The sequence below is a fragment of the Meriones unguiculatus genome, chromosome 8, assembly GCF_030254825.1.
Source record: "Meriones unguiculatus strain TT.TT164.6M chromosome 8, Bangor_MerUng_6.1, whole genome shotgun sequence".
Classification (NCBI taxonomy): Eukaryota; Metazoa; Chordata; class Mammalia; order Rodentia; family Muridae; genus Meriones; species Meriones unguiculatus.
Genome location: NC_083356.1, coordinates 66,859,853 through 66,885,112, shown reverse-complemented (window position 1 = coordinate 66,885,112; position 25,260 = coordinate 66,859,853). Strand labels below are relative to the sequence as shown.

The following is a 25,260-nucleotide window of genomic DNA, read 5'->3' as shown; positions in this document are numbered from 1 at the left end:
GTCCACTCACAACTGTCTATAATTCCAGCTCCAGGAGATCTGGCACCCTCACACAGATATATATGTAGGCAAAACACCAATGAGCTTGAAATAAAAATAAATAAATCATTTTTAAAATAAGTGTGTTACTTCACCTTGCTAAGGATGTGAATGAAGGCCCTCTGTGGCTATGATTCTGGATGTGGCTGATCTACACACTGCACTCTGGCCTAAGGAAAGAAGCTACCAGGAGCAAAGTTCAGAAGCTCTCTCCTTGCCAGCCTTGCCTCTCCAGAGGCCCCCATCTGAAGCTCATGATCCAGGCTTTCTTCCTGGACACAAAGACTTCAGAGGCAGCTGCAGCAGTTCCCCTGATTGTGTAGGCTCCATCTGGAGAGCAGAACCCTCCTTCACCCTTACTACTCACTAGCCACCCTTGAGAAGAAGATTTGGCATAGTGTCCCTGATCCTGGGTCCTTAAAAAGATTTTCTGGTGGTTCCTCAGAGTTTATATCTACTCTGTCAAATAGAAAGAACTATGAACCAAAATTATTAATTAATTGACTAAACATGAACTTGCAGCTAGACTTCCAGGGTCCTGGAAGGTAGCTTAAAGGTCTTTCCTCTGGCTCCTCCCCCGGAACTTCCTGAGGCCTGTGGATTCTTGGTACCAAACACCTGGCCTGGGAGATGGTGGAAATTTCTGATGGACATAGCCAACGTCAGATACCTTCTGAGAACTTATTTTGACTTCCAGCTCCCTCATCCCATCCTCCCACCCCGGGTTCAGAGGCTAGTGGCTATTAATGTTGTTTTTTTAGAAAATGAGTTGATATTAAAACAATTTTTAATTAGTTAGATTTCAATTCAATGAGTTCTCACTCTCTGATAGTATTCTGGGAGACGTTAACATGTGTTAAAAGGCTTCAGAATAGATGAAGGTCTTACCCTTGAGAAACATACACATTAATAAACTTTACTATGTTACCAAACCTTAAGGCTTTTTGAGCCAGTCACTATGAATTACATGTACCACCACCTTCCTTACATCAAGCAAGACTCTTGGGAAAAACTCTTAAAAATGACACCCACATATACTGGCATTACTGTCTCCCTGCCAAGCTGCCACTCTGGTCTTCATTCTTGATCCTTCCTTCTTGTGGTAGGATTGTTTTTCTTTCACAGAAGAGCATCAGTGAATTGGTGCAACAAAGCCCCAGCATAATCCCTTCTCTTGCTTCATATTAGATAGGGTCCCTACCAGGGTACGTGCAGAAGATGCCAAACTCATGAAGTAGCCTTGAGTTGTAACCTCTATTATATAACCAACCTTCCTGAAACACTAACCCATAAAACAGGAGTGGTCCTATTGTATGACTATAATTAATATTCATTCATATTATTAGCAAAGTCTTAGTGACTCTTCAACCAGCAATTTTTCCAAATAATCACACATAGAGACTATGATTTATTCAAAGCTAAGCACAGAGCTGAGTATAATCTTATCTACTCCCCCACTATCAGCTTCCCACCCATAGTCCCCAATACATGCATTAGTATCTTCTCTCAAACCAGTCCATTCTCCTTCTCTCCTGCACCTTTCTTCCCCTCTCCTCCTGAGATCCTTTTCTCCTCCAAGACTTCAAACCTCTGCACCCTCTCTTCCACTCAGCCCAGTGTCAGCACTTCATTGGCCAGTCAGGGATAATTTTGGAGGCAAGGTTACAGTGAGGGTTTGCTCTTAGAACAGTCAGAATCTGGGAGGAGGGGAGGCACAAGCAATTACCATCTGAATACAAAGCACCAGACCATGCCTAACTCACTCCTGAAACAAGCATGGAGTGCACAGAAGAGCTGATTACTGTTCTCTGGTTCCATCTCCAATGGTCCCATCACTACTCAATACCATTACACTTGAGGATATATTAGTTATTTTTTAATTGCTGTGAAAAAAAAAGCAAGAGGGATTTATTTTGGTTCACAGTTAGAAGATATAGTCCATCATGATGTGGAAGGCAGGAATATGAGATGTCTTGCCATGCTGTGCTCATAGTCACTAAACAGACATGAGTGTTCTCTTGTACTCAACTTGCTTTCTTCTTTTTATGGGTCCTGGACCCCCATAAGGGTGGTGCCACCTACTTTCGGAGTGCCTCTTCCTTCTTCAGCCAAATCTTTCAGACATGTATTTTCATGGTGATTCTAAAGTCAGTTGAGTTGACAATGAAGGTTAACCATCACATACACTAAGCCTCTAGTACATGAATCTTTGGACTCAAATCAACATGTACACTGTAGCAGCGACTTACTGAAAAAAAAATCCCTGTTAGTGTGAAGAATATAGCTGGGAGGGTGAAAAAAAAGAACCTGAAAAATGGAGAAAAGAAAAATGAAGGCAAGACAGGGAGAAGAGAGAAAGATGGGGAGAAGGAGGAGGAGGCAGCACCTTTGAACTGGCGAGTTCTTACTAATCACTTGGCACACATCTCCATGCCAGGTATTGACCAGAGTCTCTTGTTTGTTTTTGTTTTTGTTTTTACTCTCAGGCTACAGAAATCTAGAAACCCTCCATCCTCACAGAAGTGCTTATCTTTAATATAACTAGTCATCCTGCCAAGCAGCTTATATCTATCAGGCAGGTTCCTGGGTCAGAACTACCAATGTCTGCCTATGTTTGCAACTTCTAGTTGTCTTTGTGGTCCAACCTGGCTACCCTGAATTTGACCTCCCCAGAACTAAGGAGGTATGCTAGTGGGGCAACTCCATCTTTGGTAACTGCAGCAGGTCCTCCACAAAACCACATTTCTTGTTTCCTTAGTCTCATGATTGTCATTTATTATAAAGAAAATTAAAAAGTAATTACATCATATCATGTAGAAAGAATAAGGTATGCATCACATTGGAAAAACCAGTTAGTTACTACAACAATAAAACGTGTCATTGGAGAATTAAGTGAAAGTTAACATATATTCACAGATATTCATTCTATAAGATTCTGTACAATGTGCTGGGAAACGGAGAAGTTTAAAAGGACTTTTACTTTCAGCTAGCTCAGAGACAAAACATCCCAGTAAAAAGCTAAAAGATGTTGGTAACAGGAGCTGAATACTGGAGAGTGAACAGAGCAGATAAAATGGGAAGTCAGATGGGAGTCATTAAAGTCTGAGGGCATCTGAGAGAGTCTCACCGAAAGGGGTGGAACTTGAACAAGGTTTTGTAGGAGGGGGAATGGTGACCATGGGTCTGGCACTGAATGGGCAAAGCCCACAGTGGGAATACACATGTGCGTGTTTTGTAAACAATGACTAGTTTGCTGAAACATGGGTTTGCATACAAAAATACTGGGAACTTCGGTGGGTAAGGTGGTAGGTGTCTTCTCAGATCCTGCACTAGCAGTTGACTTAAACAAAAAACAAACAACAAAAAACTGTTAATGATTGGATTAAAAGGAAGTACCAGCAAGACTCCTAGATTATTTTTGGAAAATCACCAGGCTAAGTTTCTCTGGAATGGGGCCAGGAGAGGAGAGAAATCAAAACATTTTATTAATGTGAATAATCTAGCTATCAAAACTTACTGCCACAGCTGTTCCCTTAATAAAAATATCACAATGTCTAACAGACTCTGGCAAGAGACAGGGGAAAAGTACATGAAAAGTGCCAAACACAGAAACCTGAAGTCAACCAGGCAGGACGGAAGTTTTATGAACAGGTTAGGCAAATGTAAGCAGACTTTCTGAAGGCAGACAAGAATGAACATCCCAGCCCAGCTTTAAGTTCCACAAAGCTGCTCTAGCCCCTATTCATCTTTCATATTCCCATTTCTAGTGCCTTCACAAGGACCTCTGCTTGGGCTACCTTGTGAGATTTAACCTCTGGCCCTCCTTCAGCTACACCCATGTCAGACCTTAGTTCCCCTCCTGCTCAGCATTTTGCAACTGTCTGGACTGAAGCCTCTCCTGTCGTTGGCTGTAGATGAAAGTCCACTTTGCTTTTCTGTCTCTGGAATGTCAGCATGATGGCAGAGAGATCGAGTCTTAAGAATACTTCCCCTCCCTCGGGGAGGGGATCAAAGAGCCAGCCATCGAGTTCATGTCAGGAACAGTCCCTGTTCTTCTTACTAAGGAAACCACTTGGATACTGAGCTGCCATGGGCTACATCCGAGCAGGGGTTCTAGGTTATAGCCATACATGGTCCTTGGATGGAGAAACAGTCTCAGAAAAGACCCCTATACCCAGATATATTTAGTTCTTGTAGAGCTCATGTCCTCTCCAGGTCATACTAACCCCCCTTCTTCCATATGATGCCCTGCACTCTGCCCAAAGGCCACAGAGCAGCCAGGCCTGGTGAGACCTGATAGGCCAGGATCAGATGGAAGGGGAGGAGGACCTCCTCTATCATGGACTTAGAGGGACAGGGAGGAGATGAGAGAGAGTGTATGGTATTGGAAGGGTATGAGGGAGGGGGCTACAGCTGGTATACAAAGTTAATAAACTGTAACTATTATTAAAAAATAAAAATTTAATTTAAAAAAAGAATACTGCCTATGGCAGCCTTGGACCCTCTGCCCTCATCAGGGACTGAGAGGCTGAGAAGGATGAGTCCTGCTGCTGAGGCTGTGTCCCCTTTGGTAGCTTTGTCCTGACCCAGCAAGAGCCACTAAGCCTACCTTCATGCCTACCACACTGAAGGGCTTGGTAAGTATTTACTTATTTAACTGAATACTTTAATGATAATCCTGCTTAAAATAATTTAGAATTAAAACCCAGGGTTTGCATGGCCACGGAATATGGAATCAGGTAAAAGCATACTGTGAACATTTGGGCAATGGAATTAAATGCCAATGGGCATGCTGATGGATTTGCAGAGCTTGCCCCAGGCAGCCAAAAGAGCAAAGCAAAGGTTGTCAAAGTCAGAGAGTGAATAGGTGTAGAGATGCTTTTATAAAAGATGGAAGCACATGCATGTGGATCCCATTATTTCATGTAACTAGAGAAGCATAACCTCTTTGTGGACATCAGACAAGTTCCCCTTCACACCAGTGCCAGCTATTCTGAAATGTATTAGACCAGGAGAGTCAGATTGTTCTGCAACAAACACCTTGAAGCAGTGAGCTTGACAGGAATGCTAAATCAGATTCTAGATCCTGGGCCCCAAAGAACAGACATAGAAGTTCCTAAGTAGAAAACCTACACCTTCAACTCGAAGCTGTTTTGTCTACAGATGCACTGCTTCCTGCTAGTACTTTAGGTGTTGCTGTATGCATGTGCTCACCTGCAAGAAAATGTTGTTTGAGAACCACAAAAAGTAGTAACTATTTGTCCACTGAGTAAAACCGTATTGTTTGCAATAACCACAGACACCATTCTGGTGGGTGTTGCAACATGCTTGGTCTCACATGTTCATAACTTTCTCTGTTCCCTTTCAGATTCTGACCAACAGACACCTGTGAAAGTTTGGATGTATATGTGCATTGGGCTTGGGAAGAGTGCCAAAGGGCCTCAAGGGGAAGAACTGCTCCAGAATTCTAAGCCAGAGCAGAATGTTAGAGATGATGGTGTCTTCTGAACAATGTGCCCGCAAGCTTTCATCCTCAGGATCCAAAAACAGCTGGATTCTGTGAAAATAAGTCCTTCAGAAATTACCATGAGTAACTTTATCCAAATCAAAGAAGATTTATCGTGAACTCCAGGGGCCTAGTGATGTCAGAGGCGCAGATGATCTCCTGTCCCTGAGCCTCAGCTGACAAAAATAATACTGAGTCCAGGAGTGTCTGCTGAACCTCCATGACCATCCATGTTCTTTAACTTCATAAGGGACTGGGCTCAGGGAAGCAGGACATGGCTGGATACACTATCTACTCAGATCTGAAACCATATGCTACAAAAACAAGGTGGTATGGGCTATTTCCCCATGCGTAAATGAGCCCACAGTGCAGAGCAGAGGCCCTGGGTAGCTTGGATCCTACTTTCCCACTTGATCTATTATCACTTCCTTACAACTGTGGATTCAACTAGGACATAACCGGGCTCTGAGAGCAGAGGGGCATCTCTGTCCCATTTATTACCTGTAGTTCTAGGACTAAGCATTATAAAGTCTTATTCCCAGTGTATTTATGTGTGTAAGAAGGTAGTACTTGTCCATATGTAAATCTGCCAATAGATGAGAGTGTGTATATGAGACAGAGGACTAAACTGGAAATGGCCAGGTGTTCAGACTACAAAATTTAAGTAGCCACTCACTCCTTCTCAGAACTGCCCAATCCCTTGCATGAGCCCACAAGAAAGTGGCTTGTGCACCTTTATACCTCTCTCTAGTTCCAGGCCTGGTTATATGAGTATGTTCCTGTATTAGGTGTGTATCAAGTGTGTGTGTGTTGATATGTGCCTCCAAAGCTCTCACTGGACTTAAGCCTGTGAGGGAGGTCCTTTCTTTCCATTTTCTAAATCCTGCTCACTCAGAACAGGCCACAAACAACTTTCTCTTTCTTTCTTTCTCTCTTTCTCTCTCTCTCTCTCTCTCTCTCTCTCTCTCTTTCTCTCTCCCTCCCTCTTTCTCTCTCCCTCCCTCTTCATCTCTCTCTCTTCCTCTCTCTCTCTCTCCCTCTTCATCTCTCTCTCTTCCTCTCTCTCTCTCTCTCTCATCTTAAAGCTTCTAATCCACCCATACTCCACTTTAGGGTGTTCCACAAAGACACTGAGAGAAGGATCCCCTGATCTACCACAAGGACTGTAAGGCCTGGATCCAAGTGTTCAAACCTTCAGTCCCCTGTTGGTACACTGTGATGTCAAGGCCTCATCTGTGACTCCCCTAGACCTCAACACTCCTCGGACCAATCGGAATAGTTACTGAAACTATTAAATCCTATGAAGCTCTTGGAGTCTGTGTGTGGGTATCCTGACAGATCCTCAAGCAACTCAAGCCTAGAATGTAGGTGTCACAAAAGATAAACACCCCTAAGCAAAGTAGACTACAAATGGCCATAAAAAGCACAGCACTAAGATTTCTTGGGGGAATTGGGGAGGAAGAGAGTATCCTGGAAAGGTTATAGGCGGTGGTGGGTCTGCTGAGGATAGATGGCTCAAATATAGGCAGCAAGTGCTTTACGTACATGTCAACCCTTTGAGGCAGGGCCAGTGAGTCCCAATTGATTGACAAAATAAAGAGTTCCTGAGCTCACATAATATAAGCAGTTGGGAAGAGCTTCAAAGCTAGGCATGCATGACCCTAGAGGCCAGCCTTTTAAGAATCCCTTTATCTTCTATCAAAGGGAAACGTAGGTTTTCTAGACTCAAGATAGGTGCTGTCAATGTGGGGCAGATTGACAAACACACCACACAAATAGTCTGTAAACAATCAGAGGTTGGTACAATTGTGTCTACACTGCATTATGCAGAGAACAACTTCTAGAGAAATGAAATAAAACATCACAGCGTGGGCAGGAGCCAGAAGTGCTCCTGAGCCTCAGTTGTTCCCAGGCAAAGGACCCCTGACAGCAAACAGCATCTAGCATTTTAGCTCTGCAGAAGTGGGCATCTGTCCATGATCCTGGCACCTATAATTCTGTCTCATTCTGAGATGTCCATTCAAATGGAGATGAAACTCCAGTGTAGACTTGCCTGTAGCTTGCTGGTCCTATCCAGGCTTCCAGGCTACCTTTCTGGAGCAGAGTGCTTCAGGGACTACCAGACCCCAGAGGTTTATATGTCAGCCATGATGATGTGGTTTCTCTCTGGTGGTTGTTCAAGATAAATGACCTATTTGACAGTGTTTGTCCTTGTCCTGCCCCTGAACTGCTCGGTCTGCTCACTCCCCCTCCTGGTACATGGGTCTGTTCTCTGTAAAGGGATTCATAAGACTCCATTTCCCTGCCCTGAGTAGTGTCTCATCTCTTCATGAGGAAAGCCCAGTCATTCACGTTTTCTTCTCCTGGCCACCAATGTCACCTTTGCTGGCATAGTGCCCTGAACATGGTAGGTGGCACGTCATATAGGCTAGTTAAGCTGAAATAAAGTGCTGGTTCTCAGATTCCAGCTGCTTTCTAGATTGACTCTACTGCTGTTTCTTGCCGACATCCTCCTCCTCGTTTCCATCTGAGTTAAAAATCAGGTGCTCATTGCAAGATGGATCTGTGAGTATGGAGGGGTCACTCACAACTGTCACCTCCATTCTGAGGCTTCTCAAGAAAGTCAGTGTTAGGACGAAGAAGCAAAGCCAAGCTGAAGTCAGCAATTAGTGTTCAGTTACTACGACTTAAATATCAACCAGGGTTTGCCATCAGGCTCAAACTAGATTATTATTACACAAAGCAGGAAAATTTAAGACGGAGATGGATAGAGAAGGAGGTGGTTAAAAAAGGGGGGGGGGAAGAAATCAGAAAATAGGTGATTTTTAACTGCTAAAGACTAAATGGTATGGTTCTGCACTAAAAACAAGTTTCCAAGGCAAGTGTTTGCATGCCCTGACTTAGCTGCACACATAGCATAACTGCAGACCCACCAGAGCTCTCAGGCAGATCCCATCAAGCCTTCCTAATGCTGCGGCCCTTTAATACAGTCTCTCATGTTGTAGCAGACCCTCCCCCCCACCATAAAGTTACTTTTGTTGCCACTTCCTAACTGTAATCCTGCAGATATCCTTGGAGACAGAGGTTGGTCAAAGGGATTGTGACCCATGAGGTGAGAGCCGCTGCCCTGGACTGTTTTGATTTCAACCTAAAGTACAGAGCGCACACATTTCAGTGCTCCTGCTACTACGGGGTTTTCTTGTAAAAGAAGCAAGAAATAGGTTTCTAGCTAGCACAGCGTAACAGCTGACAGTGACTGTGGGGATCTTAGTCAACATTGCCCAAGTAGCTTTTTATTTCATCTCAACACCCCTGTGGGATGGGCCTACTGTTTCATCCAAGTGAAATATAGAGAGGTCTCTCCTAAATCTACGAAGAACAAAGTTTCAGTTCTGGGTTTCAAGTTATCCGTTTGATGTTTAGGATAATCTGCATAAAACAATTGGATATCTGAAAATGTAGCCTCTACACTTCATTTCCTGATGGCCATATTGTAAAAAGTATTTTTCAAACTTATTTATTTCCTTCCTTATTTATTTACTTACTTATTTGTTGCTTTGGGTAATGATGTAGTCCAATTTTTAGAGGGTTTGCCTGGCATTCAGGAATCCTCAGATTTGATCCCCAGCACCTTGTAATGCAGTAGTGGTGGCTCATGTTTGTAATTCAGGAGATAGAGGCAAACGCATCAGAAGTTTATGCTATCTTCTGCTACCTGGACTACATAAGTCTCTTTAAAAAAAAAAAAAGTAAAAAAAAAACAAAACCAAAAAATCTTGAGTAGCCACTCTGTGTCATAGTCAGAATAACAATTTCTTTTGAAAAAAAAATATATATATATATATTCATTTGAACACTGGTTTTTCATACATGGCTTTCTAGAAGCCTTAAAGTGTTTCCCAATTTCATATAGAGAAAATAATCAAACCCAAAGAGACAACAGACTTGCCTAAGGTCACACAGAGAGAAAACAGCAAGGCCCCAGGTCAAGAACAAAGCCTCCAGGCTTAGCCCCCTCCTGCTGCTTACAGAACAGGGTCTTTGGTGGTGGGAGGCTGGAATAGGATTGTGGCTTCACAGTCATTTCGGAAGTCCTTCACCCTCTTGACACCTCACAGGGATGTGGGTTTTTCTCAGATATTGGAGACACCAGAGAATAAAAATTACAACACAGAGGGCTGGGTGTGTGCAAACACACAGTTCACAGGATGACAGCAGATTAAGCCATTTCTTTCTTAGATGCATCATTCAGCCAGACCCGTGTCTGCTGGCCTGTTCTGACAGTGACAATATGTCCCAGCAGACTAATTAGCACTAACTGCCAGGTCACTCCAAGGCCATTTAGAAAAACAAGTGAAAAAGACAAAACCAGTGGCCATTGTGGCTGAAGACAGAGAGAGCAAGAGAGAGGGGGTGAAAGAGAGATGTAGAAAGGGAAATAGGGAGATGGGGGAAGGGGAGAAAAAGAAGAGAGGGGAGTCAGAGAGAAGGGGTAGGAGCTAAAGATGTGGGTTATACACTTTCTTTCTGTTTCTCTGCATAAATCAAAACATCACAAAATGTAGCCATCTCAGAAGTTAAATGAAGACATTAAAATGAATCCTATTTTGAGCTAACTTAGAAGGAAAACTCTGTAGAGTCTCCAAAGGAGCAGAGCCTTGGCTTTGAGCTCAAGAGAGGGAGAGAGAGAGAAAGAGAGAGAGAGACCCCAGGAAGCTGCAGGGGAAACAAAACTTAACTTGGAGGAACTGCCCCAGTGCCCAGTGTCCCAGTGTCTCTACCACTCCTGGCTACGTGGCCAGGACATTGGATACCCAGTGCTAGTCCCTGGCAAAGTAGGGAGGCCTTTCTGGATACACCAAGGCTGTTTTGATTACAGATACTCATGCACCATTTCTGAAATAAACCGAAGCACTCGGACTGAATGTGGTTTTGAGATGCTAAGAGAGGGAATTTAGTTTCCTGTGGGTTTTAACTTCCTAACGTGCCCAAGGATGGCACTTCCTCGGGACAGAAGGAGATGTGGTGATAGTTTTGGAAGAATGTGCTAAAAGAATGCTCTCCCCTTGCTTTAGCTAATGATTGACACCTCCTTCTCCCCAGCGACTTTCAAGAGGTGCAGGGAGAACTAAACCCTCACTTCACAGGTGGGAAGACGGAGAAGTACACGACAGCAAACACATTTTAGTCAAGTGCTGGAGACTGGGGACACGGCTGAGACAAGCAAGCTGACAGAGCGAAAGGTCTAGCAGTTCCTGCCGGTACAGGCACTGGAGCTTCTTAGTGCTCTGGCTGAGTTTCTATCAAGTTTGCAAGTGAGGATCATTCGTCTACTGCTACAGAATTTTGATGAGCTAGATTTGAAGTGGAAAGGAAATGGATTGAAACCTGCCTCTTTGGCCGTGAGTTCCCTTCATTTCTATAGAAATATCCATGCAATACCTGCCAGGCGAAGTCATGAGAATGAAATGAGAAGATAGGTGTACCTGCTCTCAGCACAGGGCCACACCTGTAACAGTCCTCAGATGAAAACCTCAGCTTCCTGGCACTAAACACCAGAGTAAGTTTGGTTTCTGGGGACTTATTCTCCTTTGGCTATAAAAGCAGCACTGCTGGAAAAAGGGAGGAGGGGGCTACAGAAAGGCTATGCATAGCCTAGACATACTCTTTGGCATCTTACATGACATTTAGTACTATGGAATGAGATCTTTAGAAATTAATGCAGAAAAGAGACCTACTAGTTTGTGAGGGACACCTGAACTTTCCTATCCTTATCCTTGAACAAAGATGCTTGCTGGTTTCTACCCAGATCCCATTCCTAAGGAAAGATCTACAGTCAAGGCAAAGCCAGCATTCAGTGACTTGAATAAAGGGTTTACCCAAAAACCTTACCAGGAAGATTTTTTTTTTCTAGTCCCTGTATAATAAACCTGATTGTCATGTTCCCATGGAGTCATGGGAGTGGTCTGAAGGGCCTTTGGAAATCCAAGTAGGCTTATTAGCCTGACTCCGTACATGCAAAAATAGTCATCTCTCCTCACAAATGTACTTTAAAGCATTGTTAGTGCAGATGAAAAACAGTTTGACACACTTTCCCACCTGTTTGGCTTTAGACATTACATTCCAGGTTTACTCTAGTGGGCGGAGCAGCTGGGATTGGTTCAGCTTTCAGGAGCCCAGAACCCCCTGACAGTTGTTCTTTGTACTTTTTAACCTCAAAGCAACCCATCTAACATTGCCTTAGAAACAGCCTTTGAACACGTTTCATATGCTTTGACTCCCTTCTCCCAAAGAACCTGGGCTAAGGAAGGCATTGGCACCTGAATCCAGGAGAAAACAACCATGGCATGGGAAGGGGGGTGTACATTCTCTTAGAATGTGTTTTGGACCTTGAAGTTTTACTTCTGAAGGAAGGAGAAACTCAAGAGGGGAAGCATATACCAGTGTATCAACTAAAAGGCAAAATAATCTTCAGTCTTAAACAGGGACTCATTCATTCCCTACTTCCTCCTTTTAAAACTCTCTCTTTCTCTCTCTCTCCAACAAACACAACTGTCTTTTTTATCTTTTGTCTTCCTTATTCTCAGAATCTCAGAACCCAAAGCGTTGCAGCCCAGCTGAGAACCCTGGCACTTCTTGGACTGATAGAATGGCTTTAAAATGCTGAGAGCTGGTGAGAGCAAGTACACACATCCACACCAGTCAACTCTGGCAAGCTCCCTGTTGACATTACAAACTACAGTTCCTGCCTGAGCCGGGAGGATGCTCTGGCAATCTGGGTAAGGGCTGAAACCACAAAGCAGCCTTCTCTACCTTGGTTAGCTGTTCCCCAGAGTAGGTAGGTTATCTTTGTAGACCTGATTTGGATGTTCCTAAGCAAAGTGGAGCCAAATACACCATTAGGCACCTCCTTGTTTTCCTGTTTAGAAATGTACCAATAAAAGAGGGGGAGCAACTTCGTTCTTTCTGCCCTAGAAGGGGTTTCCCTTCCTGCAAGCTCTTTACATACAGGTGAAACTTGCCAGTAAAAGAACTCAAAATTTTCACAAACACAAAGAAAGAATGTGATAAGGACATAATTTGATATAAACATTTGAGCAACTCTTCCTGCAGAGAATCTATAATTTCTACACTACCCTTTCTCACACACACATTGTTTTTATGAAAGCCAATTAATAAATGCTAATTCATTCAGGCATATCTCCACTAAATTACTGTTTCATTTAATTGCAGGGGAATTTTCCATTACTAAACTCTCCCTTGCTGATTTTTTTGCATTATTTATATATTTTCCCAGTTTCACTAATAGTGAGGTTGGTATGTGATATTATCTGCTGTTTGTACGTCTTAAATTTCATTTTCATTTGAAATGTTTCCTCATTCTTGCAGCTTGACATAATCTTGAAGAAACAGAATTAAAAGCAGAGAAGATTTTCTTTTTTCACATAAATTATTGAAAAAGACACTGGCTGAAATTAACCTGATGAGCATATTTCACATGATTATACTCCTCTCTTCCTGAGGTGCGCAATTGTGTGTGTGTGTGTGTGTGTGTGTGTGTGTGTATGTGTGTAAGAGAGAGAGAGTTGGGTTAATACAGGAATAGCTTCTTATGTCAATAAGTCACAAATCTGCCTATAAGACAGGCAAACAGATGGGCTTTCGGGACAAAATAAAAACATCACCCTCCCCCTTTTTTGTATTTTCCTAGAACACAGTGTACATTTTATTGATTTCTTTTCGTAGATTTTTCAAATCAAAACTTTGATAGCTAGATGGGCAATGTCTTAACCAGCTGGCTGCCCAAGAGTTTGCCTCTTTTTTAGCATAGAAAGGAGGCGCTTAGGTGGTGTTTAGGGATGGCTCAGGGGCTGTGGTAGAGATTTTATGTTCAAAAGAATGTGCTCTTAAATTGGGATTTTCCCCTGTAGTGAGCTACCTTTCTGAAGTAAATGCTGTACTTTTGTCACTTCCAACCACCTCCCCATTCCCTACATCTTTTCACTTTTCTTTCTCTTTTTTTCTTTCCTGTCTTTTTCTCTCTCACAGTAAAATGTTCTGCAGGTCAATGATTAAACTGTTTACTCCAAGGTTTAGGTATGAGACAGCATGTCACCCACCATAAGTAAAGTTTCACCTTTACACCCAGCTCCATCAATAATTACAGAGGGCAAGAATGACTGTTAGTAAATCATACTTACAATTACCTCTTAACAAAAAACTGATTTTATCTATTCAGAGCATTCCAAGTTTCATTGATTTTAGAAAAACAAAACAAAGACAACAAAAAACCCACAACCACAAAGCAGAGGGAGCCTGCTCCAAAATAATGTAGGTGCACAAAGGGCTAATAAATATACTCATGGAAATTTTTGTGCTCATGATAGTTGCACTCACTAAAAATAGAGATTTGACGCTGTCATAAGATGTTTTGATTTGTTATATTAATAGATGATCTCCTTTGATTCTTAATAATTAAAATCCCATGGATTGATTTTTATTTTGTTTCATTCGTTTCCTTTGTCCTGTTCAGAAAAAAAAGGCAAAGTCCTTTTGGGTGTATATTGATAAAATTAATTAACTTTCCTTTTACTCCAAAAAGGTCTCAAATAAATGCTTCCAATAGACATCAAAAAAGTGTCAATTAGAAATAATTACTTCTTATCAATCAGTGGGGCAATTAAAGTGACAACCCTTGAAAAGATACTTATCTTAAAACTAATTCACAAGGCAACTAAATTATCTCCTAATTAACTTTCAGAGGGTGGGAAGACAGACCGTCCTGAAACAAGGATGAATTGAGGAACCCCAATACCTTTTTATATTACCGGACACCGGTTCATCTCCCAAGAAAACCTTGTATTGTTGTTGTTGTTATCTTGTTTTCTTGTGTTGTTGTTTTTTTTGTTGTTGTTGTTTTGGTTTTTTTGGTTTGGTTTGGTTTGGTTCCCCCCCCCCCCCCGCAAACCGGGCAAGAAACCTGGAAAGAAAGAGATCCTTTCCAGCTGAATTTTTTCCACTTCTCTCCCAGGAGACACTAGTTTTAGGTGTTTGATGGCAATAAATGCGATCTTTTCCTTTGACCTTCTCATTTGCCGCTAGAATGACATGTTTTCAGGATGGAAGGAGGTTCTCCACAAGTTTTTTAATATTATTATTATTAATGACAATCTGCTTGCTTTTTTATCAAACTCTCTTCTTTGTGGAAACTGTTATTTACATTTTAATATTTAAGTGGCATTGATCATTTCTCACGCATCTTTCCAAATGTTTTTTTAAGCTTCTGCCTTGAGAGAATATTGTCCCCCGGTGCAACAAAAAATCCTGCTCATTTACAGACCACTCAGCCCAACGCTGACCTACAGATGTCAAAATAATTCACTCACAGCACGAACCATCCTTGAGAATAAAGCTATAAAGATGTTAGAATCTTTCTGCAAGACTAGATTAGCCCGGGACGAGAGTGGAGGTTGAGGGGTGAGCCGTCTCAGTCTGGGCGCCAGTGCGAAGGAAACTTTTCCTGGAGGAGCTGGAAGGCTGGACCAGGGAGCCTAGCTTGGCTCTAGCCAAAACCTGAGAGGGCTCTTGTGCTCTGGCGTCTGCTCCACAGAAAACTTACACCCGCAGACTCAGCCGCAGGCAGAAATGGGATGACCAGCCGCTAAACCTAAAGAATGGGCTTTTCAAAAAAAAAAAAAAAAAAAAACCAAAAAAACCAAAAAAACAAAAAACAAAACAACAACAACAAAAGAGGGGTCAACTAGGAATTCCTCTCTAAATAAGGGATATGGTGTCAAATCAATGATCTGAAAGACAGCTTTGCCTACACAGGGATCAGGAAAGAAACGCGGGACAGATTTAAACTATTGGGGTTCCTTTAGGTATTTTTCATCTTTTTAAAAATCATTGTATATGGATGGAGGAGGAACTTTCTCTTTCCCTCCTTCGCGGCTTTATTTCTTCTTTTGTTTGGAGGAGGGAGAAGATGCTCCTCTGGCTTCCTCAGACAGAAAATACCTGGCGGGCTGGAGACAGAAAGGGAGGCACTCAAACCTAAGGGCGAGCTGAGCTGAGGGGAAAAGTGCCTTTCTTTCAGCCTCTGGGGCAGTTGCTGATAGAGAGTGAAGTAAAGGGTCATTGTGCCTTTTGTCTTCCCTTCTTTTATTTTACTTTATTCTAATGAGCGTTTTTAGAATAAGAGCAAGCCAATCTGGAGAAATTCTGACGTCCTTATTTCTTAAGCAGCGTTTGCGAAGAGACTCGCTCATCCTCCTCATTTTGAGGTTTGTCAGGAGGAGATTGAAGCAGAGTAACCCCGAATCGCCAAAAGCTTAGCCAGGGAGGGTAGCAGCCGCTAGACCCGAGACCCCGCTCGGCCTGGAAACCACCCAGCTCCTGGGGCAGGGGCGATGCACACATTAGTCTGTCTAAAGACGAAGGCGCTAAAATTTTGCCCTGGGCTTGGAAAGCCGCACAGGGAGACGCTAGGAGCAGCCAAATCAGTGAGGGCAGGCAGCTTCACCACGCAGCTTCACCGGCGGCGCCAGGGCAGCGCCGGACCTCTCCTCGCCGCGATGCCTGACGCTGCCCTAGTCGGCCAGGGAGCTAAGACCCCTAAGGCCCCACTTTCGGAGCGGGGCAGAGGGTGGGGAGTGAGCATTCTGCGGAATCCTCCACTGCTTTACTGCAGCGAAAGGGTGGGGAAGCCTTTCCGCGCACCGGGGGTTTGGCGAGTCCTTCCTGCGCGGTCTGGGCCCTCGGATCAGAGACTGCGCTGCACTGCCCGACCCTGGCGGCCAAATAAAGATCTCAACCGCGCGGTGCGCGGCATCCGACCCTCCTTATTATAACAAATGTCCCGTTTGCTAAGCGCGACTTCATATTCGCAGAGAATTCATCTGAAATATTGATTTCCTCTCACTTGGCCGGCCCAAATCGATCGCGATGAGCCCTGGCCCCATAAATCGCTTTCCTCGCGCCAGACTTGCCTCCATCCATCACCGCCGGCGATCCGCCCTGGCAGTGCGACCGGGTGGCGGGCGCCCACCGCGCTCGCCAGTCTCGACCCTAGGAGTCCTTCCCCGGGTAAACGCTGGCCCCGGCCGCGATCAAGCACAGCTGAAGGAAGCTTGGGGGCTGTTGAAGGCCCTGGGCTGGGACGCAGGTGGGGAGGAAAATTGGGATCTTTTGGCGGCCCGCATAGTCTGCACTAGTGGAAGCCCTGAGCGTGGGTCCCCGCCTGGCTCAAACCTGGTAGGAAGGAATCCAGTGCGCAACCTTTCCAAGACCGCAGACCCCATCCTCCTTTTCCTTTGGGCTGAGACTTACGGAGTAGGGAGGGGAGGTGCTCACGGCACCCTAGGGGAGTCTTGAGAAAAACTGCGTGCACCCAGAGACCAAAGATTAGAGGTCGCGGCAAGTCTAAAATCTACTTGGCCTAAGGCCTGAAAGCATGCAGAATGTTCACCCTAATATGCTGTACAAGATGGTTGTGGAGTGCAGAAAGACAACCCTTTTGACCCCTCACTGCTTCCTATAATTCTCAGAAACCAAGGCCGGGGAAGGACAGCGCAGTCGGACACTGACACAGGGGGACCCAAGAACCGGACAGCAGGCAGTCCCCAGAGGAGAGAGCGCCAGGCCCGAGGCGCCCACCAGCTATGCCCCCACACAGGTGGGTCCTGCCAGCCTGGAGGGTGAGCTCTCTCACATACCAGCGCGGCTCGGCGCGAGGGCTCGGGGTCCAGCCCCTCTGCGGACCTTACCGGATCGGATCGAGTTGTGAGGCATCGCTGGGGAGTCGCTGACGGCCTGCGGAACACTCGCGGTTTTCTTACGCAGGTCCTGGCAGTGTCGGCTGCCACGCTACTACCCTGCGTATAGACCCAGGGCAAAGGGCATGAGACTCAAGGCCCCAACCCCACATCCCCTGCCCAAGCCAGGTCTTTTGACTCCCATTTGAGAGCCAAGAGTAGGCGAGTTTTGGTTAAAGTGAGGCCAACCCTCAGCCTGGCCTAAGGAATGTGCCTGTCCCATGGTTAGGAGTGCACCAGGAAGCCCCAAACTTCAGCCCAGGTACCCTATCCCTCTACTGTCCCTGCCTTGTCCCACATAAAACTTGGCAGGGAAAAAGGCTGCTAGTCTTCTTGGGACCCTCTCCTTTCTCACAGGACAGCTGTTTCCCAACCAGCTCCCTTCTAGCCCCTAGGCAACGTACCTGGCCGGCTGGCCTCAGGCCCTTTCTGCCTGGGTCTGCCCCTGAGGGTGCCCAGGGCCCAGGCGTCTCTTCCTCCTTCTGAAGTTTGCTCCCATCCACCTGGCATCGCCAACCAGTTTTATCCCGCCGAGGCCCTGGGAGATGTGTCTGGTGAGGCTCTCAGGCCGCGGATTGGCTGGCTGGGTGCAGGGGGGTGAAGGAAGGGGAGGATTTTGCAAGGGGGACATGGCTGAGTGGACTCAGGAGTTAGAAACATTTGCAGGAGCTTCTGTTTCCAGCGGAGGGAAGAGAGGGCGGCCAGGGAGTCCTAACTCAGCAGGCCAGGAAGTCCTGGGGGAGTGGAAGATGAAAGCCTCAGGGCCTGGGATGTGGTTCTTTGGAAACTCTTGGGGTCGCTGACCACCAGAGTGAGCTCAAGGTTGCTATGTGATAACCCCTCAAACCTCCTTTGCTCCTGCTCATGGGAAAGGGGCCCTTTCTTTTCTGGGTGAGAACTTCTGGCTGAGGGCATGAGTCTCAGTAGAAGTCCCCTCATGCAGCTGCAACAAGATGGACTTACTTGCTGGTGTGGCCTTCTCTAGAACAGATGCCTAATGAACACCAAGCCACTTTCTCTGGGCTACAGAGACTTAGCCACTACTAGGTTAAGAAAAATGGTGTTTCCCTAAGACCACAGGGGCTTTTCTCTCTTCTCAAACATGCACAGTAAATCAGCTCAGTCCTCTTTTTCAGTCTTTGGAATTAAAGGGAGCCATTAGAACTTAGATTCTACCTTATCCTGTGCCTTAAAAAAGGACAGGTTTGGGCTGACCTGTGGCCATGATCCAGGCTTCTGTGATGTAGAAGGAATAAGAGGTGGCACTGGCTGCCACTTCACCTTCACAGTATTCTCGGTGATTCCGAATCACTGTACCAGGGGACATTATGAGAATGTGGGAGAAAATGTTCTGGAGAACCTACAGGCCAGTGAGTCATGCTCCCTTTCCCCCAGCAATCTCAGACTAGATCTCAGGATTTAGGATTACAGCTCAGAGGACAGCCCTGTGGGGCAGTAGGGACTGTTCTGCCTTGAGGGATGGAATAAAGTGCTGGAATGAGGAGGAAGGTAGTACAGGGGGTTAGACACTGGGATGTTCAGGAAGATGTATGCATGCACCTGTGTGTGAAAAAAAGTTATGCCACTGCTTATCTATCCTTTCTCATATCTCAATTTAGGAGAAATTTAGTCATTCTGTGAAAAGAAAGGTGTGTGTGTGTGTGTGTGTGTGTGTGTGTGTGCGCGCGCGCGTAAATGAATCTTTAACATCATTAAAGGGTTCTAAATGAAAGCACCAAATGCATTATTGTCTTAAAGGCTTCTGTACTGTTCTTTAAGACTGCTCTGTAGTTTGGCAAGGTCCAGATCTTCTGACTTACTATAAGATCCTCCCAGGGAGAAAAGAGTCAAGTGTGTCAGGTTGGAAGTGGATATTGGTACAGGACCCAAAGACCCCAGGGGTCTGTCTGCTTCTGCCCTGCCACTGGGGGGAAGCTGTGGGGTCAGCAGGCCACTGCAGAGGTCACACTGCTCTCTCCTCTCAGGAGGAAGTACTCTAGGCTGTCTGAGAAGCCTTGCCCACATGGTTTTGAAAACCTCAGAAGTTCCACTGAAGTCAGGGGTCTAATAACCATTAAAGCTAATGAATCAATTTTACCCAATACTCTTTTTTTAACTGACCAACAAAATACTCTTTTTTTCTTTATATTTAGACCAACAGCAACTCATTACAGTATTCTAATGTGAGAATGTAATGTGCAGCTGCACTGAGCTACTTATAAGGAAGAACAGGCCCACATGCCTCAAGGGCACCCCTGCTTCAGGCTGCAGGCGACATAGATGGCCAGGAGGACCCTGAGCAGGGTTGATCTTCTAGAACCAGCCAGTAGTAAGAACACCATGCCTTGTTTTCTAATTACAACTGGAAATCAGACCCCAATCCCTTTGCACTCCCTAGTTTTCGGCAACTAAGCAGAAGCAGAAATATCATTAAACAGTCCCCAGGCACCTAAATGCAGCATCTCTAGTGTCAGTCTCTTTTTTTGGAAAAGAAAATGTTTGAAAGAAATGTGTTTACAAAAACCTTTTCTTCAAGCCTTTAAGTCTCAATCCTCTCTTTGACTTTGCTTAAAATTTCAAATTATATTTACATCTTGATTTTCAGTTCAGTAAGAAATTAAAGAGTTCCTTTTAAAATACCAATACTGCCCACTCCGCCCCCACCTAGTCTTCTTCAGCTCGGCACACATAGGCTTCTCCCCCGGGGCTGTAGTTTAAACTATAACTTAAACCCAGTTACAAATTTTTGGTTTTGGCTTTAGTGTTTTGAGTTTGGGGGACCAGGGTTTCTGGGGGAGGGGAACAAGGACAGGGTTTCTTTGTGTACTCCTGCCTGTCCTAGAACTCACTCTGCTGACCAGGCCAGCCTCGAACTCTTCCTGCCTCTGTCTTCCAAGTGCTGAGATTAAAGGGGTTTGCCAGCACCGCCTGGCTTTCTTCCTCCCTTCCTTTCCTTGTTTCTTTTACTTTTTTTCTCTCTCTCTCTTTTTCTTCAGTTACAAGTTTTATATTCTGTGTTTTCCCAAGAAAATTTAATTTGTTGCCAGTATTAAAATGCGATAATGAATAATGCTGGTTGGCTTCTAAAATCTGAGAAATCTGGCTGCATGTTTCATTGTTTGTGGAAATAAATATTCCTTTAGGCTTAACTTTCCATTCATTCCATGTGAATGTGACAATCCTACGCAACAATTGATAACTTTTTGAGTTTACATAATATTCTGGTGCTTTAATGCAACATTGATCTGGTGATTTCAAAAATGGTCTTTTGGCACCATAACACTGATAGTGGTGGAGTGGAATTTCACCTGAATGCTCCTGGTTGTGAGTTTTTCCAACACTAAAATGGGGCTGTTCTGGCAGACCAAGTTGAGTTAGTTACACTACCTGGTTAAAGCCAAGTGGTTTGGGATTCTTTGAAAGGAGCCCAGAGTTTCAGCTGAATGCTGTGATTATGAGTGTGTGGCTATACAGGTGGAATCCTGATGCCTGCTAGCTTAGCTCACTCCTTGTACTTTTTCCAGCATCCTCTTAGTGGTACCCCAAGTACCACAGCAGAGTAGATCTGGAACCTCATCTTCCTTCTGGATATGAAGGCCCAGAAGGTTCTCTGTGCAGTTTTCCTGGGGGCAGGCCTGGCATAAGGTTCCCCACCTTAACAGCCTAGCTCCCCTACTTAATGAGCATTCCTGCACTAGCATGTGCTTTTTAGAAATAAGAGAGCTCTCTGCTCTGCATAAAAAGGTGAGTGTTCCAGACCTGATTGTGTGAAATGGGATCGTTTCTTCTCTCTGAGCCTCAGTTTCCTTTTCTGTGGGAAATAAGATGCAGTGAAGTAGAGAGAAAGGGTAGGCCTACCTTGCACTTTGTTGTGAGGATGAATAGACTTACAAATGTGAAAGCCCTTTGAAAACCAGCTAGGTACAAAAGTTAATTATTATTAGACAACAAAGGCAGAGGCAATACGCCCAAGAAGGGCAGAGTTAAAACTCCTCTAGCATTTTTTCAGTCGACATTGGTTCCTTTAATCCTTTCCCCCAATGCATGATCAGATTTTCAAAACCTTCTGGGTGAGAACTTCAAGATAAAGAGGCCAGTGAGAGCGCAGTTGTGCACCCTGGACTGTGGTGATGTGGGGCTGCTGTGAGAGGAGCAGTAAATGTCCTTCCTAAAAGGAAGGAAACAGTGATCCAGGAAGAAACAGAGGCCAGTGCTATGGCCTCTTTCAGTCTGCAAACTTTCTAGCTTTAGTATGCAGAGAGTGGACGTGGTCTGAGCACCTATAGTCTTCTCACCACTCTCCCAGGAACAAGCCCAATCCTGCCACAGCCTCATGGGATTTCTTCTCTGTCCTCACACTTTGGGGAAATGGCCAGCAGCCTGCCCTGGGGCCTCCTGGTGGCTGTGCCTGAGAATCAATCATTAATTATTCTGGTCCACTTCCCTGAGGCTTTCAAAACAGAAATAGAAATACAGGTCCTGGCAGGTGAGAGGAAAGGGGCCACTGGCTGGAAAGGCAGTTTGGAAAAAGCCCCCAGTGGCACTTGTCCAGCTGGGGAAGGTTGGGCATGTGACCTGGCACACATCCCTTGGGGTTTTGCCCATTCTTGTAGCCCCTTGGCAGGATCCACCTTGGCTGCTAGAGGGGGACCTGATGCTCCTGGGGATAAATAAGAAAAATCCTCACTGGGGTAGCAGAAGAGGGGAAATGATTAAAGGAGTTATACAAGGGCAAGAGGGGAAATTCACATTTTTCTCTACTAATAATAGTTTTAAAGCTACAAACAATGAGCTGCACCCTTTCTGAAATCTGCTTTGTAAACGAGAAAACTGAGCTTACAGAATCAATGGAGACTAAGGGAACCCTGCTGGCAAGATCAAATAAGCACCAATGACCTAGGCTTGTATTAGGTGCTGGCAATCCTGCTCATTTCAACCTGGTTCCTCCCTCTTCCCAGCACCTACCATTCTCCCATTAGGAAGAAGGCTTCTAGAAGCCAGGGTGTGGCTAGAGTGAGGTCAGACCCCATGGAGGGAGTAGAACCCTGCTAGAGAGGTAGAGCAAGCAGATCAGCAAACAGGAATGCCCTCCCCTGGCGGGACCCTGTGATCCAGCCTAGAACAGCAGGAGTCAGGTTGCAGGAATCCTTTCGCCCATTCCAAGGCACCAAGTGGGCTACCTTCCTGACAGCTGTTCTTGGGGACATGCCAAGGAAAAAAACCAGAGCCAGGGCTGACTCTATCCTCTGTGGGCCTGGAATGCCAGAGGTTCCTGCTATTAGCAGAAACAACAAAGCAGGATCAGCCCTCCTCAGTCCCAGGCAGTGCCCAGGGTACTGATAGAGGAACCATCAACTTTAATAGTTGGGGGTTGAGCGGAGTTGTAAAAAGAGCTCGAAGTGTAAAGAATATTCAGGAGATCTAACCTGAGTTTTGTCCCCAATCTCTCCACCTGTCCTCTGAAAAACTTCTGGCACATTCTGCCCAGAACAAGCTAAGTTGCATTGTCTACTCCCCTGTGGACCTAGGTTTCAACAGCCACTGTCCTCACTGTGTCTGTAATATTAGCCCCAAGGTAAGACTTGAGACCTTGTTTTCTCCTTTCTTGTTTGATGGCTCTCCTTGCTACTTTTGAGTTGGATGGAGTATCATCTTGAGAGAATGCCAAGTAGGGGATCCTTGTATTAAGAGCTTACTAATACTTGCTAAGTATTTCAAAATGCTAGTAAGACCGACTACTCTATTGATGGCCTCATTTGTTTATTATACCACCAAGAGGAGTCAGTGTCTGGAGGTGCATTGGGCATAGACCTTGCTCTGGGTCACTCAGCTGCTGAGTGGTGGCCTCTCAGTCTGATCTCAGACACAACTAATACCCAGTCCAACATGCTTTCCTCCAACTGATATTAGGGCATGAATAGTAGCCATGACTCCAAGGAAGCTCTTTACTAAAAAGTAAAGCAGAGAGTATGTGTCAGTTTCAAGGACACAGTGGCATTGGGAGGACGCTCTGCCCATAGTGAGAAGGCTTGTATTCTGCATGCCCTCAGGAAGCTGGCACGTGAAAGAAAGAAAAGATTCAAATGTTGTGGACTGGACTGTGTCTGTTTCCCACCTGAACACTCCCAGCATTTGCAAAGCACAGATATTGCAGACATTTGTTTGAGAATCAGTCACCCAGCTTCCTTTTCCTAAGTGAAAACCCTTTCTAATTTTAGGCATTTCCCTTCCGTGGCCCAAATGCCCCTCTACGTTTCCTGCTATATGCTGAAACCCAAGGTACATCTATTTACTTTGCTCACATTCCCATCATGTGTCTGTCAGTTTGTCCTTCAAGCCTTCCTTTCTTTCTTTCCTTCTTTCTTTCTCTTTTTCAAGAAAAATCACTTCCCTCAGGCTCAGCACAGAAAAGGATAGAGAAGGACCTGGGGACAAGATGTCACAGGTGTGAGTGAGCTGTGTTTTCCCCTACACTCTGAGGGTCAGAGCAGGTATTCACCAGGTCTGAGGCCTCTATCCTCCAACGCACATGTCCACATTCATGGGTAGAGCCTGCTTAATCTCTCTATTGCCCGGTCACGTTCCTCAGCTGGAGCTGAGTGAGGAGGAGTCTACTTCCAGACAATGTTCCTCATTTCTAGAGGTGTGTGCCTTGGGATAGAGTCTTCAGCTTAGTTTTGTAGTGACCTACTTGAATTATTGAAATACACTCAGAAGACTGTTTTCTATCTGGTTTTAATTATTAACAATTATTATTTTATTTAAAAAAATTGTTGCTGGTGGGCACATGATAAAAGGGCGAGCAACCAGGCAGGCCCATGACGGCCTGATAGCTGCAGCCTGAATCCATGTCGGTGTCTGTAGGCCATACCACTGGGGGCCATATTGATTGGAGTGGCCCGCACTGTAACCTGAGGCCATGGTGATGTCCAGTCCTTGCTCTCACCGAAGGTCATATCTGGGTCTGAGGCCCTGCTGCAGCCAGGGTCTGTGTTAATGTTCACAGTCCGAGCTTCTACTGAAGGCCATTCAAAGGTCTGTGGTCTGCCTGAAACCATGTCGATGTCTGTGTGCCATGCTGCCACCTGATAGGGCTGGGAGGGCATAATGATGGGAGTGGCCTACACTGCTGCCGAGGGCCGCATCTGGGTCCTATTGCAGCAGGGGGCTGTGTTTGCGAGTTCAAGGCCGGCCTGGTCTACATAGTCAGTTCCAAGACAGCTATAACTACACAGAGAAACCCTGTCTCAAAACAAACAAACAAATAAATAGAGTGTAATGGAGATGATGAGAAGCTCTCCACAATGGATGGCGTCTGGTGGAGGTATGGGAGGCGAAGGACCCAGGTCTATGTAAGGGGCAGATAACTGAGAGCTTGATCATGCTCCAGTGAGTATATAGACAACAGAAAAGGGTCTTGTTTGTTTGTTTTCTCTTATTTTTATTTTTATTTTTTTACTTCTAGGCAGTAGCCACAGGGAAGGGATTGGGATGCATGATGTGAGACCTCCAGAGAATCAATAAAAATGGTCTGTGTGCAGACATTTGTACAGGTGCCAGAAGAGGCCAGAAGAAAGTGTTGGGTCCCACTAGAGCTGGAGTTAAGTGTGTTTGTGGGCTGTGCGGTGTGTGTACTGTGCGGCATATGTGTAGTGTGATATGTGAGGTATAGGATGGGTCTATAAAAGTGTGAAAGACTAGTGTGTGTGATGTGTTGTGCCTAAGTGTTATGTACAGGTCCTGTGTGTGTCTGTGTATGTGGTATACATAGGTAAGTGGTATTCTTGAGCATGTGTGGTAGGACATGTGGTGTAAGACACGTGTATGTGTATGTGTGTGGGGTAGTGTGTGTGTTTGCTATGGTGGAATGTGCAGTGCAGGGTATGTATGTTAGCATGTGGT

The 25,260-nt window shown here is 45.1% G+C and overlaps 1 protein-coding gene across 5 annotated transcripts in view; it reads right to left on the bottom strand.

The window, feature by feature from the left end:
* The window catches only part of Pax8 (paired box 8), a 56,861-nt gene extending 38,977 nt beyond the window's left edge, over positions 1-17,884 (bottom strand). For 4 of the 5 annotated variants that reach the window (XM_021662739.2, XM_060389676.1, XM_060389675.1 and 1 more), the window contains exons 1-2: positions 17,763-17,884; positions 17,311-17,418 (exon numbers count right to left, since the gene is read on the bottom strand). In XM_021662739.2, coding sequence (XP_021518414.1) covers positions 17,311-17,335 — 25 coding nt within the window. In that variant the 5' untranslated portion in view covers positions 17,336-17,418; positions 17,763-17,884. The remainder of the gene's footprint in view (positions 1-17,310; positions 17,419-17,762) is intronic. The other variant, XM_021662740.1, reaches the window with a different exon arrangement.
* Between the last annotated feature and the right edge of the window lie 7,376 nt (positions 17,885-25,260).